We start from the raw sequence: 20943 nt of genomic DNA, 5'->3' as shown, positions 1-20943 counted from the left end.
TGACTTAATTAATTCAGCCAAATGCTGTGGGATCAGGACAGCCTTATTCTATCATGTCTATAGTTTAGATAAGAAAGGATTATTTAATTTCATTCGAAGAGGTAACTTTAAAATCCTTTTATCAAACATATTACAACAGTGTAGTGAATTCCTCTGCAGTTATCACATTATTATTTGAGGATCCGGTTATATTATTAAACATTAACATGAATGAACTGAAAAATTTATGATAATGCATAATGGCATAACCATCCCATGGAAATTCATGTTAGCATTTAAATTTAGTTTTCAGATAGACTAATATAAAAAAATATATATATAAGATGTGAGCATCTGAGAGGCAGGTCAACATTTCAGCAAGTTCCTAGAAGTGCCACTGCATCTGCAATTCGGTAATGTGTTTGTTGTATTTGAAAGTCAGTATGAACAGCAGATCAAAGGGATAAAAGGCAACAAACAGCAATACGATCAAAGCCCAAACCTCAAAGTGTTCTTCCCCACTAAATTAGTCTGGGTAAAGAAGATAGTGCAGTAATAGCATGGTTCGTTTCAGCATGCTCAATCATTTATAGTAACTGCCAATAATACTTTAGGATATTTGACTTATATGCCACCTCTTGTGATCAGAAAATATTCAGAAGCTCAGATTAGGGATCTAAACTAATACACAAGTTCTCAGTTTTAATTTTTGTATAATATGTTTTTCATTGGTTAAAAAAGTGGAAATTGTAGAACTCTAAATGTTTAATTGATTATTAAAGCCATTTCTGGGCCATTTCCATGTTCTGTCTAAAAGGGATTTTGTAAGCATATTATTATTATTATTATTGTTATTAGTATTATAATTATTATTATTATTAGTGGTGCGTGAAAAGCATTACTGTTATTATCTCACAAGCTAATTATCCTTTTTTTCTTCCCCCGTACAAAAGTTTGGCACAACTAGTCACGTACCGTTTGTCATAGACCTATGAATGAGGTGTAAAATCGTGTGGCTTATTCGAAAATAGTGTGCTGCGACTTTTCTAAGGTCAAATAGTCCCACAGAATTTGACGATTTGTAGCACAGAGCAAGAATTTCATAGAAATCTTAAATTTACCATATTTGTAAAGGCTTGCAAGTTGTGTCAGAACATACCCCAAAACAGCAAATAAGTTGTACCCCTGGGGTGCAAGAGGTGCCCAATATTTGCCCTATTGACATACAATAGGGAAATTATCCCATAGACTGAACATTGAAACCAACTTTGAAGAATTCTAACGCAGAGCAATAATTTTGTAGAAAGATAAAATTTACCACATTTGAAGAGGCTTGCAAGCTGCGTCAGAACATACCCTGCAAAAGCCCCGGGGCACAAGAGGTGTCCAAATTTGTCCCATTGATATATAATGTGGACTTTGGCACATAACTAGTACTGTATCGTTCGTTGTACACCGATGAAAGAGGTGTCAAATCATGCAACTTATTCAAGATTGGGGTGCTTGAACATCCCCTAGACGTAAAATTGAGACCAACTTTGATGGATTCTAACGTAGAGCAAGAATTTCATAGAAATTAGGCTTGTCAGGTTATATCTTACAAGAGAATATAAGTTGTACCTTAGGGGCACAAGAGATGCCCAAATTTGCCCCACTGACATATAATAGTACAGTAATTTCCATAGGAACTTTAAAACTGAACCTAACTGTGGATCCCATTATCTTAGAGACATGGGGGGGGTTCATTTAACTCAGGCAACAAGAGATGCCTAGCATCATGATAACTATATTAGCATATAGCTAGCAACATCCTTAGCATGTTGTAAGCTTAACTCACTCACTCATCTTCTATACCGCTTTATCCTGTATTCAGGGTCCCGGGGACCCGGAGCCTATCCCAGGAGGCTTAGGGCACGAGGCGGGGTACACCCTGTACAGGGTGCCAATTCTTTCAGAAGAACCTGGACAAAACTGCACAGAACTGAACCAGAGACCCTGGAGTCTCTGGAATTTGGGAGTAAGCCACCAACTCTACCCACTACACCCCACTACTGCTGATACTCAGTTGAAAATGCGATTCTGAAATATATAATTCATAATTCACATCACATATGACTGTTTCCTAAAAAAAAAGGCCTTTAAATGCCACTAGCATGTGAGTTTGTTCTGACATTATCTAACTAATACACTAGGTCCGTGCTGATGCATACTGGTGGTTTATGATTAAGCTCATTTGCATAATCTTCTTCAGAAGCATAAGGGAGTTTTTGGAATCCACATGAAAGATAGGAAATTAGCTCTCAGCATGTCTCAACAGTTCAGGTAAAGAGAACTGATCCAATTTCTCACATAAAATAAACAATTAAAAGCGAACTTTATACTTGTCTGGCCCAATATCCATATCCGCAACAGCCTCAGGAACACTGCCTCTTTATTCACATTGAGTATAAGACTTTTTTTTTAAATGTTAAAATATAAGACTTTTTATTTATTTATTTTCATTTAATTTTAATATTTATTTAATCTCAATTGAATCTCCAGAGGCACTAAAGCACACCATGTTTCTGCTCAGCACAAGAGCTTATCCTCCTCCTATATATATATATATATATATATATATATATATATATATGTACTTCACTTATGGTGCAGGTTAACTTTAGGCAGATATGTAAGTACTGCAAAAGCTTCAATAAATTCTGTCCAGCGGTCAGCAGACCTGACTCTTTAAGAACTCTGCTAGACCTCTAAAGGTGTGCTGTGGTATCTGGCACCATGCCATTAGTTGCAAATATTTTAAGTCCCTTAAGTTATGAATTGGGCCTCTATGGGTCATATTTGTTTTTCCAGTACATCCCACAGATACACAATTGAGACCATTAGAATTTGAAGGCCAAGTCATCAATAAATGTATTGTATGTATTTTGTATTTTTAATGTATTTTTATTGTATTTCTCAAATATATTCTCATCTCTTCCCAGGGCTACTGACAAACGTGCATATGGCAATCCACATGATGTAAAAACAAGTGATTGATCAGACCAGGCCACTTTCTTGCATGCTCTGGAAGTGTGAGGCAACAGTCCTAACTATTATGCCACCATGATGCCTTCAAGCTTGCTCAATCAGGACAAATCAACCAAGCTGTAAATCTATTAATTATTAAATATTTCTAACTTGTATCTGGACTTTTTATACTTCTGCATGCTGCTTTGCAGCAATGTCCATTGTTAAAATGCTGTACAAATTAAATGATCTAATTGATACTCACCTTTCTAAGCAGATCCACTAGGATCACTTAACAAAATATTTCTAGACAGATTTTATAGAGCAATTTGTGACTTACTACAGGTAAATGTCAACTCAATGACAACTCAAGTGAGAACACATACATTTCACTCATTATCTTTCATTTACAGTTTCATAGGACAACACATCTGCAACAACACTATGCAAGACTGGCAAGTAAACAACACAAAGGAATATGCAACAGTAGACATTAACACAATATGCACACAATATGTAGAACAAGGTACATCCTCTATATGCATGGCTTAGGTATGCCTAAGCAGATATGCATTAAGCTGTAGGTCATTTCGCTAGGGAAGGGATGCTCTATAGAGGACACACTCTACTCTCTGAAAGAGGAAGTTGCATGGAGCCTCCACTTTCATTCAGATTCTTTTCTTCATCATTCTCCTCAACAGTCTTCTCCAGGTTGCACATGGTCATGGGTACACGGGCAGCAATGGATGACATCTCCCTATTGTGACTTTCTGTTTGTGTGGTGGGCCCTTTGTCTGAGGCTGCATTCAAATTGGAAGAGTCCATGCTGATTCCATTGCCTTTACACATCTGAATCAGGCACTTCCTGAACTAAGAAAAGAGTAAAGGCATGAGGAATAAATTAACGTTGAGTACTCACATTAGCGAGTCTTGTTTGGTAGGACACAACCTGAAAAATACCTAAATATGAACGCAACAACGAAAAGGTCACTAGGCAGGCCATGGCCAGTGGAAGGACAAGAGAACTCTTTTGTTAATTAAAGAAGAAAAGGTCATGGATGAAAAGGTTTCTGTTTCACTACTTTTCCGCATAACCCCGGGGTTCCTGGTGAATCAGGTATAAATGATAAATCATGGCCTGTTACAGTGGTATCTCCTTTTTCAGTTATTCCTGATGATAGTATGTCTGTCTCCTTAGCCACCCAGCTTATCATAATTATCTACAAACTAAAGAAGGAAATTATTTCTAGTTATTTTTCTTTCACGCATAAAACATCCATCAAGTCATAAAGGGTGTCATAAAAGCCTCAATACACAGGGGAAATTAAAACATTTTAGCAACTTGCAATTTCTTTGTAAACACATATCATCGCCTCTGCCACTCAAGATGAAATAAACTCATATTGATGCATCTGCTGTCATGCATGTAGTTGCACTTATGTATGTTTGGAAGTATGTTTGTAAAACATTTTGCTATGGTTACAATGGTTATAGATACATGTTAGTCCAACGAGCTGTTTAGCAAATATAAACAGTCCATATAATGTAATTGTGTCCAATATTCAGGAAAAAAGGGTAGGGAATGCAGTATGACTAAACTACAGATGCCTCTAAATGTCTTTTTTGTTTGTTTGTTTGTTTGTTTGTTTGTTTGTTTGTTTGTTTGTTTGTTTTTTACACTCTAGACATTTGAGCTCGAGGTCAAAAGAGGTTTAAATAGGGGACAATACAGCAGACATTCAGCTTTATTGATCTGATATTTACTGCTAGATGTGTCCAGAAATGTATTTATAGAAAATACTGCCACTTTGTCATTTTTTTAAATTGAAAGTTGTCCATGAAACAAGACAGTATAGACAGCCAGTTAAAGTTTGAACCAAGTGTCAGAATGGTGAAGAAAGGTGATTTAAGTGACTTTGAAAATGGCCTCGTTGTTCGACAGAATGGCCTGAAAATGGCCTCGACAGACTGGTCTGAAACTTCTGAAACTGCTGATCTACCTGGATTTTAATGCTTGAGTATTTACAGAGGATGGTCTAAAAAAGCGAAAATATCCAGTGAACAGCAATCCTCTGGGCAAAAAAAGCATTGTTGATGCCAGAGGTCAGACGACGATGGCCAGACAGGTTTCAGCTGATAGAAAGACAACACTAACTCAAACAATATCTCATTACAAATGAGTAAGCTAAAAACATGAAACTGAGGATACCATTTATAAGAGCTCACTAAGATTGGACAATAGAAGACAGGAAAAATGTTGCCTGGTCTGATGAGTCTTAATTTTTGCTGTGACATTCGGATGGTAGGGTCAAAATTTGGTGTAAAAAACCTGCATCCATCCTGCCTTGTATCCATGATTCAGGATGGTGGGGGTGGAGTAATGTTGTGGGGAATATTTTCTTGGCACACTTTGTTCCCCTTAGTACCAATTGAACATTGTTTAAATGCCAGAGCCTACTTGAGTATTTTTGTTGACCACAGTATAAAGTGCCATGTCTCCTAACCTAAATCATCCTTATCCTTACACAGGATTACTAGGTTACTAACTAAGTACCATCAAACCCTGTTGATTTCATTTATTATTTATTCTTTATGGGAGAAATTATCCCAAATATTGAATAAACCAATTAGTCATTGTCTTTAGTCATAATTTAAAGATCTTAGTCTTAGCTGTACGGACATCTACAGGAATTTTATTCCACCACCTCGGTGCCAGAACAGAAAACAGTCTGGATGTATGTCTTCCTTGGTGTCCGAAAAAACGGTGGGACCACCATGTGGGAATGTGGTGATTAGACCTGAGACGTACAGTAAGTGGGTATTGAGCTGTTTTTTCAACTTTATAGGCAAACATCGGTGTTTTAAAGTTGATAAGGTTGAAAACAACGTAGCTGCATTCTGGATCAACTGCAGAGGACGAACGGTGGACAAAGGCAGACCTGCCAGTTCGGTTTTACTAAGAGTTTCAGATACCTAGACATCTCATCTACCAGACATCTCATCCTGATTCATTTCAGCCAGATGCTGAGATCTGGGTGAAAACCTGGGTGTCTGAAGGAGGAAAGAAAAGAATGACTTTCCCACAACTACTCTACCTTGGTCTTACCAACTATACATCACCAATTTAAAAACTATGAATATAACCCTGCCACTGAGTTTAGCCCCTAATAATTCTTGGCAGACTCAAGTTATGAGTCAGGTATGAGTCAGCCACAGTTACAGTTAAATGGTAAGGGGTAAAATGTCTGTCCTTTACTAAACAATTCTGGTATTTTGACATTTTTCGGTATTTTGACACATGGCTGTGATGTGGTCGCAGGCAAGAGGGCAGAATGCCAAAGATATTACCACCATGAAAGAAGGTCAGTAAAAAAGGAAAAAGGACAGTCCTGTAAATCTCATAAGTTTCTCTTTATATTTCCACTTATTCTGCTTTAGAATAAACTTTCAGGATTCAGGGTTCAATACCAAATAGCATAAATGGAAATTTAGTGACCTAATGTAAAAAAGAAAATCACTTTTTCCACACACAAAGTAGTACAATTGATCAGAGAGAGGGGTTTGGGATTCAGCCTTGCGCTAAAAGCTAGTTAGCTTTGTAGATCGCATTAGCCATGAATGTAACAACACCGATGGTTCAAGGCAACTTGGTACGACTCAGACATCAAGTTTTGACAGAAGTGTTTTCTTGCTGATAGTGCTTCCATGACTGGTTTTAAAGGTCAGACAGCTGCTCTCCGCTCTTTCCAGTACTACAGACTGTACCGGCCTACTTTCAGCTATTTAGGCGAGAGACAATTAGTGTAATAGACTATTGTTAGAACTTGTAACATGACGTGATACATGGTGTTAAATGTCAAAGTGATGTTATGCTCTATTATCACCACTTATGTAATGCCTCTTGTCCAATCTGTAATTAACTGTTGTATAATATTACATACATAAATTTTTCACATACATACATACAGTACATACTGCACATACACACACACACACAACAACCGATTACATTAAAACCTGGATCCTACACAAATAACTAGAGTTAAATACATTCATATCACACAAAATATGTCAGAGTATAATTTAAAAGGTAATTAAGGAAGAACAAAATGTAAAATTACATTTTACTGACAGATGACTTAAGGGGTCTTATACAGTACAGGATGCATCGGAGCTATTTTCCGGAAATATAACATCACCTTTCATTTTTATGCAGATGACTGTCAGGTTTACCTCCCATTAAAGCACAGTTCTTCTGGACTGCCTTGTTGATGTTAAAAGATAGTTGGCTTTTAATTTCTTGAATGTCAATGAGGAAAAAAAACGAAGTTATGTTGTTTAGACCAAATGGCTCCCGCAAATCTGCTCACTTTGACCTCTCCTCTTTGGCCCCATCTGGGAAAGCCTTGATTACAAATTTGGGTATTAAAATGAATCCTACTCTAAAAATGGATAGTCAAGTAAATCCTGGTAAATCCTGTTTTTTTTTTTCAATTTGAGGCGAGTAGCAAAGATTAAGCCTATATTGTCAAGGCGGGACCTGGAATCGGTTGTCCATGCTTTAAAACCTCTCGTCTTGACTATTGTAATGCTATGTTCTTTGGAATCAGCCACACCACTATGGCTCGCTTACAGTTGGTGCAAAATGCCACAGCTCGTTTTTTAACTGGTATAGGTAGACGAGAGCATATTACCCCGATCTTGGCTTCCCTTCACTGGCTTCCAGTGTACTTTCCGATCCGTTTTAAAATTCTTTTATTTGTATTTAAGTGTTTAAATGGTCTTGCTCCAGCCTATCTGGTGGAATTGTTGCACCCATATGTTCCATTAGGCTCTCTCAGGTCTACTGAGAGGTCTACTGCTCCTTCAAATTTCAAAAACCCGTTGCAAACTTCGAGGTGATCGTGCCTTTTCAGTAGCTGCTCCTCAACTATGAAATGAGTTACCCTTCCTCATTCGACAAGCTCCATCAGTGGCTGTTTTTAAATCACGGTTAAAAAATGTTTTTTACTCTCTGGCCTTCAACCCAGTGTGAAGCATTTTATTGAGATGTTTTGTGTTTTATATCTTGTTTTTCTTTTGATTATCATTTTTTTATTATGACTATTATTAGTAGCAGTATGTTATTGTGTCGCTATGTTCTTAGTTGTTTCTTTTTCTTGTTACCATCATTTTAATTTTTATTTTTTATTTTTAATTTATCAATTTAACGTTTTATTATAAAACACCCTGCTATTTATGGCCTGATTGTTGACTTTTGTACAGCACTTTGGTCAGCTTTGTTATTGTTTTAAAGTGCTTTAGAAATAAAGTGGTATGGTATGGTATGGTATCAGGCCTGCCTCACAAAGATCAACTACAAGTTTTTAAAATATATTGTTTTAATGTCTTGTTAAACTGCAAAAAAAGCCTTCAAATTATTTAAAAACATTACATCAGTTATCAATTTTGGGATTCATTTAGAGTGGTGCTTGAGAGTCTACAAGGACCATACTTATTGTAAAGTACATACAGTGGAACCTCGGATTGCGAGTCATCCGGTTTGCAAGCGTTTTTCATGACGAGTAAAAAATTTTAATACATTTTTAATAAAGAGCAAGTCTTGATTTACGAGTACCGAGTATCATGTAGATACTCATATCATGTAGTTTATATGTGTGTACAGCATTATATGTGTGTGTCTGTGTGTGTCTGTGTAATTCGTCCCGCACGGTGGTCTTCCCCCCTCCTAAATAAGAGATGAGGAAGGGTTACTGTGTAAGACGAGAGGAGGGAGGGGGGAGTGTGTCATTCCTCGTCTCCTCTTACTTTAGAATCACACACGCACACACATACACAGCGCATGCGTGCACAAACACACACACACATACACAGCGCGTGCGCACACAAACACAAATACTAAGAAAAACGTCTCGGGTTACTTTGCTGTAACCCTGTTCCCTGAAAAGGCGGGAACGAGATGCTGCGTGAAAACGCTATGGGAACAACTTGTCATGTTGCCGGTTGTGAAGCATGTGTGTACCAAACACGCCAAATTTTTGGCTTTTATAACCTCGGTCAGGTGACGTCATCTGATAGGACGCACCTGCAGGTTATAAATAGGAGTGAACCGGAAACATTCCTCAGATTAATTTGTCTGAACGGACGTCCGGTCACATAGGCAGTGCGGCATTGGGACGCAGCATCTCGTTCCCGCCTTTTCAGGGAACAGGGTTACAGCAAAGTAACCCGAGACGTTCCCTTTTAAAGGCTACACTCGATGCTGCGTGAAAACGCTATGGGAACGAAAGTACCAACGCCGCCGCACTGCAAGTGTCTGGACTCCAAGGTTGTGTAGCGTGTGCGCACAAGGCCGAGAAGGTCTCAGAACTATGTCTGGGTAGCTGACTCGAGGACCCGTGGGCCCAGAGTAGCATGAACATCCAAACTATAAATGTAATAAATGTGTGCGGAGAGGACAACCCTCCGTGTCACACACTTGCTGCAGGGAAATACCTCTTGCTAGTGCAATGGATGAGGCGATCCCCCTGGTTGAATGAGCCCTGATTCCTAGAGGCGAAGTGAGCCCACGCGCCTCATAGGAGAGGGCAATAGCCCAGTGTAGTGGGGGCCACCCCCCGTTGCAGCCCCAGACCATGTAAAAGCTGCTCTGACTTACACCACTAGCTAATGCGGTGGGCGTAAATCTGAAGAGCACGTACTGGACAAAGTAAGTGAAGTCTTTCCTGCTCCGAAGCTGTAAAGGCGGAGGACAAAAGGCTTCAAAACTATAGGATGCATATTGGAAAATGTGTGCGGAGAGGACCAACCCTCCGCGTCACAGACTTGCTGCAAGGGAATACCTCTTGCTAGTGCAATTGATGAGGCGATTCCCCTGGTTGAATGAACCCTGATTCCTAGAGGCGAAGTGAACCCACGCGCCTCATAGGAGAGGGCAATAGCATCTCTCACGCAGCTTGGTGCTTTAAAACATGTAAAAGCTGCTCTGACTTACGCCACTAGCTAATGCGCAGGACGTAAATCTGAAGAGCACGTACTGGACACAGTAAGTGAAGTCTCTTCTGCTCCGAAGCTGTAAAGGCGGAGGACAGAAGGCTTCAAAACCATAGGATGCATGTTGGCAGATGTGTGCGGAGAGGACCAACCCTCCGCATCACATACTTGCTGCAAAGGAATACCTCTTGCTAGTGCAATAGATGAGGCGATTCCCCTGGTTGAATGAGCCCTGATTCCTAGAGGCAAAGTGAGCCCACGCGCCTCATAGGAGAGGGCAATAGCATCTCTCACACAGCTTGTGGCCCCGAAACGTGTAAAAGCTGCTCTGACTTACGCCACTGGCTGATGCGGTGGACGTAAATCTGAAGAGCACGTACTGGACACAGTGAGTGAAGTCTCTCCTGCTCCGAAGCTGTAAAGGCGGAGGACAGAAGGCTTCAAAAACAATAGGGATCTCCAATCCTCTTAGAAAGGTAACATCATTTAGAAAAAACATCTTAAGGGTCAGAAACCTGAGGCGCTGACTCTAGTGGTTCAACAAGGGGCACAAGCCAGAGGACAAATTTTTCCTGCAGAAACTCCAGCACTGAAACAATTCGGCAGTGGACTGGGTCTACCTGCTTCGTCATGCACCAACTTTCAAATACATTCTATTTGAGGGGAGGCAGCCCTAGCACTTAGAATAGTCTTAATTACGCTGGCTGGAAGACCAGCTTGACTTAGTTGGTCCTGATCATGAACCGCAAAGGCGTCCAGACGCAGGGGCTGGAAGTCAGAGAGTAGTAAAGGGGACATTTGCTGATCTTGCGAGGCAAAGAGGTCCACCTCTGCTACATGAAATTTTCCCAGAATGTAAATCGCTCTGAGGGAGAGGAACCTGGTGCGCTAGCTATTTAGCGGCGCGAGCACAGTCCGCCCTGGCGATTAATATATGAGACTGCCATAGTGTTGTCCACCCGCACTAGGACATGGTAGTCTCAACTGCTGGAGGAAGTGCTTTAGGGCCTGAAATAGAGCCATGATTTTGAGGCAATTGATGTGCCGCGCAAAAAGATGGCCTCTCCAGCTCCCTTGGGCTGGACGGTCATCTAAGACCGCACCCCAGCCCATGAGGGAAACGTCTGTCGTTAGCATCTGCGACGACAAGACGAACTTAGAGTGGGACCCAGAGTCAGAAACCGGGGTCTGAACCACATAGAAAGGGTACGAAGCACCTGGCGCGTAGCCCTTATTGGGGATTGGCCCTAGAGTAAAATCCCCTGGATTAGCGGTAAAGCCCGCAAAATCTAAAAAATTGGACGCAGCCCCCCGTTCCTCTTGCGCACTATCCGGTTTCATGGAAGTGGAGACCACGCCATTGAAACGCGGAGGGTGATGTGAGAACTGAATCCTGTAGTTTCTCTGTACAGTGCTTAGTACCCAAGGAGATATACTTGGCAGTAGCTTCCACGCTGCCAGTTTCTCTGAAAGGGGCAAAGCTCAGCGGTTTGGTTAAACGGGGGGGATGTTAGATGTTCGGCATCCTGAAACACGGCAGGAAAAACCCGAAGAACTAACACTTTATTGGAGACTGGAGTTGCCCGAAACACCAGTGGTGGCGGAGCAAGAACACCAACCTCCTGGGGGTGCCAGGGAGGACACTTCATTCTTTAAAAGGAATTCTGCGTGCCTCTCCCCATTGGGGGGCCACCCCCCACGGTCCTGGGCACATGAACCTCAGGGTTTCTTTGTGAAGACAATATGCCAGTCTGACCTCTTTTGAGGCGGATTGCGTGACGCACCCCAATCTTGTCGAGGGGGTGCCCAGCTCAAAAACACTCTCCTTGTGTGTTTCACGCCTCGCAACAGTCAGACCCGGTCAAGACTGGGTGGCCGACAGTCCCGACTCTTGAGCAAGGCGGGGAAGGAATTTCCCGAAGGCTTGTTATATAACTTCGCCTCATGAACCTAGTGGCGACCGAGTTAACGACATCACCAAGTAGGCCGGGAGGCGAGATGGGGCATCGAGGAGAAATACACGATCCTTCTCCTTGATGCCCCTGAGATTCAACCACAAGTGCCTCTCCGCGGAGACCATAGCAGCCATAAAACGGCCGATAGCACGAGCCGTCTGCTTTGTTGCACGAAGAGACAAGTCTGTGGCCCGGCGTAAGCCCAATACTCCTTACCTTGCAGAGCCCCGCCAGTACTCAAGTCTCCCAGCAGGTCAGCCTGGTAGGCGTGCAAAACCGCCATGGTGTGCAATGCGCCAACCTGACCTGCTGCCTGAAAAGCTTTTCCCTCCAGGGAAGATAAAAAGTCTACACAGCTTGAAAGGAAGTAATAGCTTTTCAGGAAGGATGATGTCCCAGAAGAGAGATAGCCTGGAAGCGTCTCCTCTATCTGGGTGTCATCATATAACTCCGCGTTTCCACCTCAATTATATTTAAATAAATAAATAAGTTGATGGCAGGAAAACACGGGATGAATACAGCTTACTCCATGAAAGGGTTAACTCGTATGGAGATTGCTAAGAAAAGGGGAGAGAGCGTCGTTGAGGCTCCGCCCCCGGCCACCCGACAGAACCTGCCGTCTATGTTTTTTGTTTTTTTTTATTATTATTTTTAAGTGCTTAGAGGCTATTACCATCTCCGCGGAAGCAAGAGAGGATGTTTATCCTTGCCCATTCACACGAAACGCGGCGCGCACTTGCGAGCGGACAGAGGGATTTCCCGATCCGATGAGAACGCGAAAGAAAGGAGTTTTAAATCCGTCTCTCACTGCTCTGCCGGATGCACGAGTTTAAGCCCCAGGAATGCGCGGCAGCTCGGAATGCGAGGCGCACGCGTAGCACTTAATCGAAGCAGTAAAGTGTAGAGATCGCCCTCTGATATGGATTATACACACGGAGGGACATCTCGTTTAAACTCTGCCATTATCGGTGAGTTAAACACTTATTTTTGCTGGTTAGACACACGCTCACAACTAGGTGAAGACAAAAATCTGAGGAATGTTTCCGGTTCACTCCTATTTATAACCTGCAGGTGCGTCCTATCAGATGACGTCACCTGACCGAGGTTATAAAAGCCAAAAATTTGGCGTGTTTGGTACACACATGCTTCACAACCGGCAACATGACAAGATGTTCCCATAGCGTTTTCACGCAGCATCGAGTGTAGCCTTTGAAAGGGAACACTTTCTTTATATTTTATATTAATTATTTTTATGTATTTATTTTTTGGGTTGTGGAATGAATAAAATGAGTTTTCATTATTTCTAATAGTGACATTGATTTACAAGTGTTTTGCTATACAAGCATGCTTCCGGAACAAGTTATGCTCGCAATCCATGGTTCCACTGTAATTACCTTCTTTGTCACCTGCTTTATCCTTCCCCTCCTTTAATGCTAGACTTTTTAATCACAAATATAATTTGCACATAAGCACAGAGAGAGGGCAAACAAAAGTATATGACACCAAAATCAACAGTGAAGACATACCTGCTTGTTCATAAATACATAAATGACCGGATTGTATACAGCTGCAGTCTTAGCGAAGAAGGCTGGTGCTGCGGCAACGCGAGGGTCAATATAGATGGTTGGATAGGCTGTGACGATGATGGAGAACGCTGCATAAGGTGTCCAGCCCACCATATAGGCAATTATCATTACAATGACCATCCTTGCCACAGCCCGGTCTGGTTTCCGTGTATTACCCAGTTTCCCATGAGCATTGGATACCTGGAAGAGCACATTCCATAATTATTTTTACAGGCATGTATTCTTGTAGTGTGTTAAAACTTAAAAAAGGGTTTAGTATCATTGAAAAAACAAAATGACCCACTTTTCTGAGTTTCTGCATGAGTTTGCCATAGGAGACAATAATTACTCCAAGTGGAAGAATAAAGCAGGTGACAAAGAAGATGATTATGTAAGTATGGTCCTTGTAGTCTCTTGAGTACCTTAATAAAGAAAGAAAAAACCCAGATCTGATTTTCGCACCAAAAATTTTGAATGTCAACAGAGGAAAGGCTTAACATTTAAGCCATATCAATCTGAGAGTTCTAACTCAGAGGTAGGTACAGGTCTCATTTTTCCTTTTTTATCACAATTGTATTACTTCTGTTCTGTAAAAAAAACAATGATAAATGTCTGAAGAGAATATCCGGTGAACATTATTTCTTAACAATTCCACTTATGCAGATAAACAAGCCATAACCACATTGACTACTAAAGAACACCTTCCGATATTTTTGGGTAATTTAACCTGTCTAAGAATAGACAACACCTAGACTTTCTAGGTCTAAGAAAGTAACATTTTTCAGTCTGATACTGTATGTGTAAAAATTTCTTTATTGCTCTTAATAGAAGCCAAATGCTGGAGGCTTGTGATACGCAAAATACTTGTGTATTTTAAAGCTTTATGCAGAGTTTTTGTTAGTCTTTATCAGTTGATGTTATTCAACTGACAAAAACTCATAAAGCTTTAAGATACACAAGTCTTTAATGTGATTATGAAGAATTACAGTGACTTTCACTGAAAAGGTAAGAAAAATTAACTTTAGCTAACTTATGTTGAAGAATGTTATTTTGATTTGTCACTTCGTAGGTTTAAGCATGTAATATTTGTCAGTCTGATATGTGTAAAAAATACTTAATACAAATTTCATTAATACTCTTAGTAGAAGGGGGGGAAGAGTCACCAGTTGGGTTCACAAGTAGTGCCAATCTTGCTGACGGTGTAACTGTTCCAGCCAAGCACTGGAGGAATAGTACAGATAAAGGAGAAAGTCCAGACAAACAGAAGACCCAGTGCTGCATGTTTGACTCCCAAACGAACATTTTTCATTGGGCGACAGATCACAAAGAAACGCTCGAAAGCCAGAATTGCCAAAGACCAGAGAGCCACAATACCTAGGGGCAAAAAGTTTGTCACATGTTACAATGTATGCGGTACTGTTTATTACACTATACTGTATATATTCATACATACATACATACATACATGCATACATACATACACTGTAAGTCTTGAACTGAAAACAAAAAGTTGAACCTTTTTAGACCAAAATTCCAATGTTGGAAACCTTGTCATTTCTCCCCACTGTTTCTGCTTATTAGCCCCTGATAACTGAGGCTCTTATGCTATGCGTTTCTTTAACAGGAATAAGTTCAGCAAAAGAGTGATACCAAATGGTCCCCATATGATAATCTTAAAAGGATATACACACAATGTGGCTGTGATTAAATATGATGTCCTCATATGAGGTTAGTGAGAATTCATGAGACTACAGAAAGCATTATCAATCATACCATAACTTTTTTATTATTATAAAAACTAAATGCAATCAACTACCTCATCCTCATTTGTTTGAATAAAAAGACCAATCTTACTTTATGTAAGTTTGTTCAGGGGCTCCTCAAGGCTTTACTGGGTGGGCCTTGATAAAGTTCCGAGTTATACTTGGAAAATTTTAACTGCCACACTCTGTTGTAGGATTCGACACTTACTTTTCCTTGTCACTATGGTGCATTTTATAGTACTTTTAGTTTGGGAATTGAGTCTTTAATTTGGAAAATGCATGTATAATAGATTTAATTGACTAAATAGAGGTGTAAAAGATCTTCTGTCATTTTAAAAATGTACCTTTAGGTATAGAAGGCATACTATACACTACACACTGAAAGTTCAAAATGAGCACTAAGTTCCTTGAGAGTACTATAGCAAAAATTACAGTTTAGTACCACTTTCACATTGAGTTTCCCCAAAGCAACAAGTGGGGGGAAAAGTGTTAGTAAAAAAAAATTATATAATTCTGCTTTGACTAAATGTACTATTTTAACTCAATAGTAAGGTTCACCCTTAATTCACTCTTCACATCACAGATCTTTTCTCTTACAAAAAGCTCCTCCAAGTAATAAATAACTATGTCCTTTAAGCACATTGTATACACACACACACACACACAGACGTTACTTCAGCACCGTGAGAGCGCTGGAATTCAGACTCACCGAAAAACGTGACGGCGAATCCCTCGAGCACGCACGCCCACCTGCCCAGGAAGAAGTAACCCCGCGCGTTGGTCAGGAAACTCAGTGTACCTCCGACCAGCGACAAGCAGAAGTCAGCCACAGACAAGTTGACAATAATGTAATTCAGGGGCTGTCTCAGCTGTTTAAACTTGTAGGTTACGAACATGACTGTGGAGTTTTCAGCCAGCGAAAGGGAAGTCACTACAAACATCAAGCAGGCAAGAAACGTGTAGTTCCAGGACGCGACCGACTTGAGCGGACCGGCGAAGGGATCCTGATGCTGCGCCGCTTCTGGAGCTTCAGTGTAGGACACGCCGTTAACGGAAGACGGGTACGTGTCCATACCGGAGACAGAGTTGGACATCTCTGTAAAGTAGACGGAGAGACTTCAATGGGGGGGAAAAAGACAAACACGAATCTGAGAAATTAAACTCTGTTGGAAGTTTACATGTGATTAAGTTTTGAGGGTGGCTTAATTAACTAATTCACTTAAAGGAAACTCTTTAAAGAAAAGCAGCCTAACAAACTTTGAAAGTCTTCAGAGTACTACAATAAAGGCAAGAGGGGGCAGAGCTCACAGCATCATCTTCTGCTCACGCTCTCCTGCTCCTCTTTATATACTGTAGGAACTCTGAGTGTCCATGTCCACACTAAGATGTGTGATAAGGGGTCGAACTTTCAGCACCGTATAAAACTTCTTTAGCTGCGTTATGCTGTACTCACTTTATGTTGCTTTTGGGATTTTTTTTTTTTTTTTTTGCATTTGGTATGGGTGATGTAGTGAATGAAGGTGTGATTTGGTAGATATAAATTTGAAAGTTTAAAACACACTTTAACACATTTGCATACTTTTTGTATTTTAAACTTATAGACTGGAATTTTAACTTGTGGACTGGAATTTTAAACTTTTAAACACATGTTCTTGTTAATTACTTGTGTTTATTAGGCAGAATGACAAGTGTTATATATGGGTGCACCTTGTATACAGTAGATTTTGAAACATTGTCTGTTTTCTTTAGGTTCCGCTTCACTTTCCTCATATCAATAGTTGGCCAAAACACAGTCTTACATTTACATTAAATGGATTAAATGAGATGCTGGAGGATCGGAGGGAATGTGTTTCTTTTTATCTAATAAAAATATAAATTTTTATGTATATTGACAAAAACAAAGCATGGGTCAGGAGATAAGAGGCATTACGGATTATAAAAAAAATAGTGTTATATGATCCTATGTGAAAACTCAGACACTTTTTAGCACCAATACCATGTTTTGGTAGTGGAAGGACTGAGCCCTCAAAACAAAGTTTGTAGCACATAATTGTCTAAAATGTCTTTTTTTATGCTGTAGCATTAAACCATATTGATTCCTGAAAATAAGAGGCCCAAAATTGTTCCAAGGATAAGAGACTGTCCCTGTACACAAAGTGAGGATAATAAGGACAGAGTTTGCCCAAGGTTGGTGTGGAAGATCAGAGCCATGATTCTATTCCCGTTGAACATTGGAAAGCAGACTGTGCACCTTCTTGTTATGCATCAACGCCCAACCACTGTAACATTGAATTAATGTTTCACCCAGAGTTACACCATCAAAAAAGGTTAATGAGGTAACCTTTAAGGTAAGTTAAGCTTGTATGTTTGGAACATGAGCAGACCTTTTCTTTTTTTTTATCTTTTGGCTTTTCAATCACTTTGATAGAGGTTAATCTTGGTGTAAATCAATTCACATTCAGAATTCTTCTTCAAAGATTCTTAATTTTTACATCCCCTACAATCTTTCAGAAATCGAAAGCTAAAATTCTAACCTCTTATATAGCTTAGAACCCAGATGTTTTCAGGATTTCAAAAACAAAATAATTGGTCATCCTGTTCTAATACTTTGAGGAAAATACTGAATTTCAATCTATTTGGCTATTTATTAGTCTCCAAGTCTATCTGGGATATTTTTTCCAAATGTCTTATGTTTGTGCTACTTTCAGACATTCACTATGTATCTGTTTGTGGATTCAGCAAATGAGTCCATTATGCTTGTTAGCACCTTCTTAATAAAAAAATTATGGTAAAAATGAACCAAAACATTTGTACAATGTTTGCAGTTTTTTTTAAACGATCAGTAGCTGTAGTATTAAAAAAGGGCTGTGTCCTGCTGAACATGTAAATGTTCATTTACACCAGGCATTTACTGTCCAGACCTTTCCCAGCATCCTTTGGGCCACAGGTGGCATATTATCTGACTCAAAAGAATTTATTAATTTGGGTGAAGGAATTTATTAAACTTTTAACAACAGTCATAAATTGATAAAATAAGCATGAATGCAAAATCATAAAATAAAACAGGACAGATAGAACTAAGCCCAATTCAAGAAGTGCATAAATAAGCAATACACTTGGATTTCAAACACAAAAAGGCATAGCAAAGCACATCAAGAGAATTAACAGCATAGCTTTAATATACTGTTAAGTGGCACTGAGTCTGCTGTAGAGGAAATGTGCGTGTTTTAGGATCTAATCATTAATATTTTAAATGTATTTTGTTCACAAATTATTTTTAATAATTAGGAATGTTAATTCATATCAACATAACTATGACCACAAGCAAGGTACAATATATTGTTTGTCCTTAGAATATACAAAATATTGGTCAGTTTTTATCAGTATTTCATGTTCTTGTTTTGTTTTGTTTTTTTGCTTGCTTGCTGTCAAAAAATTGTTGTGGCCCTGTCTACCTTTTAAATTGACATGTCTATTTTACTAAATTAAAATAATAAGTTTCTATTTCATTGATTTAACCTAAAAAAAAAAATTTACATTACCATTTTGTTTCAACTTACATGTTTTATTTGAGAAGAACTTTTGCCCTTTATTTTTTTATGTCACAAAAGTGAGTACACCCTCACATTTCAGCAACCACTTTATTATATGTTCTCAAGGGACATTACCATAGAAATTAAAACTGGATATACTTTAGGTTAGTCAATGTGCAGCTTGTATAGCAGTACAGATTTACTGTCCTCTAAAAATAACTCAACATGCAGAATTTATTGTCTAAATAACTGTCAACAAAAATGAGTAAACCCCAAGTGCACATGGCAAAACTGTCAATATTTTGTGTGAGCAACAGTGTTATCTAGCACGGCCTTAATCCTCCTGGGTATGGAAATCACCAGACCTGCACATGTTTTTGCTGGGATCCTCTTCCCTACACCGAAATGATATCACAGAGCTGCTGGATGTTAGACACATGGCGCTTTGCCACCTTCCGCTTGAGGATGCCCTGCAAGTGCTCAGTAGGGTTCAGGTCTAGAGACATACTTGGCCACTGACAAACACATGAACATCATGAATAGAACTTTGCTTGGTTAAACAATGTACAGCTGTTATCACTTTCGGTGTACAATTTTTTTTCCTGCCAGCTAATTTGACAATAATGGCTGTTTGTTGAGTTATTTTCAGTGGACAGTAAAAATACTGTTATACAAGCTGCACATTGACTACTCCAAAACATATCCAAGTTTCATTTCTATAGTATCGTCTTTTGAGAAGATATAATAAAATGTTTGTTGAAATTAGATGGTCACTTTTGTGAGTGGATATACTTTTTTCTGATTAGGCATCAATTTCCTACATTGAATTAAAAATGCAGACTAATGACAGGTATAAGACAAGACCTAACTGGCATACTGGGAAATGAAGTCTGGAACAAAATGCCAACATAAGAGTCTTGCAGCACACAAAAGTCAAAAACAGGAAAAAAAAATATAAGAAGACCCCTGATAATAGAATAGAAATAGAATACTAAGGCTAAGTCTGTGTATCTACCAATCAGCCATAACATTAAAACCACTGGCAGGCAACATCAACAAAATTACCTCTTTAGATTTAAATCTGTTAAGAGGTGGGCTATATTAATATAAGAAAAATAGACAAGGACAAGTGATGAGTAGATAACTGGGGCAAAGCATCTTCAAAGCATTAGGGTCTTCTTACTAGGTCTCCAGACATAGAGTCATGAGCGCTCAGGCTAATTGATGACCATGGAATGTAAAGGGCAAGCTGTCATTGCTAATAATTTGAATGCTGGCATTGAAAGTTATTTGTCAGATTATACAGTATATCACAGATTGCTGTGTATGGGACTTTATAGCCACAAACCGATCAGAGTCCTGTTGCTGGCAAGAACTGCCGACACAATGTAAAGCAGGTGGTTTAGATGTTATGTTGATCAGTATATACAGTGATTATCAGGCAGCCCTTTTAACCACAGCATCTGACTGTACAATTTATAATGACTCCAGGTTTGAAAATTACAAATCTACAAAGGAGAGAAATGTCATTCATCCTTCCATTAATCAAATGATTGAAATTTTTAAGCATTTGAAGAAACCATGATGAGCTCAGATGTTTTGCTAGAAGCTCCTTGATCATATGACTAAGGCAGATCACGCTGGGTATTGGGCAGTCATCCTCACAAGAACAGCATCTGCCCTTTCCCATCTGCCCACTTATGCTTCCAGCCTTTATTCTTCAACACAGTCTCACTCCTAAAGGCCACAGCAGTGTTTGCTTACTCATGCTAAACAACTCATAGCCCAGTGACAGTGCTTTGAGCTCCACCATGTCTCACAGATATGCCATGGATTATTTGGGAACGTTCTGACAGACTGATTTTAAGACACATGAATAATAATAAATAATGGAAGCCATGAACAATTTCAGTAGAAGAAGTGACAGAATTGATTATGAATCAAATTTCAGTGCAGAGCAATTGAAGCATGAAATTAATGCTTTCACTAGTATTATTCATAATATATTGATATATGTTTACACACATCGCCCTGGATTTAGGAGGAAATGCTTTATGTTTTGGTTTTGGATTGTGCTTCACATTTATAACAGGTTTGCCACATGATCTAGGTATCAGTTCAAAATGCTTTCATTATCATTGACTATTAA

At 39.5% G+C, this 20943-nt stretch overlaps 1 protein-coding gene across 1 annotated transcript; it reads right to left on the bottom strand.

Moving 5' to 3' along the window:
* Nucleotides 1-3532: 3532 nt before the first annotated feature.
* Nucleotides 3533-20650, bottom strand: valopb (vertebrate ancient long opsin b). Its single transcript, XM_053511818.1, has 6 exons — nt 20641-20650; nt 15971-16357; nt 14662-14872; nt 13803-13920; nt 13460-13699; nt 3533-3855 (listed from the first exon to the last, which is right to left on the bottom strand). Exons 2-6 carry the CDS (start codon nt 16353-16355, stop codon nt 3595-3597), a joined length of 1215 nt encoding a protein of 404 aa, XP_053367793.1. The 5' UTR covers nt 16356-16357; nt 20641-20650; the 3' UTR covers nt 3533-3594.
* Nucleotides 20651-20943: the final 293 nt, after the last annotated feature.

Source organism: Clarias gariepinus, chromosome 14, assembly GCF_024256425.1.
Source record: "Clarias gariepinus isolate MV-2021 ecotype Netherlands chromosome 14, CGAR_prim_01v2, whole genome shotgun sequence".
Classification (NCBI taxonomy): domain Eukaryota; kingdom Metazoa; phylum Chordata; class Actinopteri; order Siluriformes; family Clariidae; genus Clarias; species Clarias gariepinus.
The sequence above is the reverse complement of the archived record's forward strand: the minus strand, read 5'-3'. Positions and strand labels throughout refer to the sequence as shown.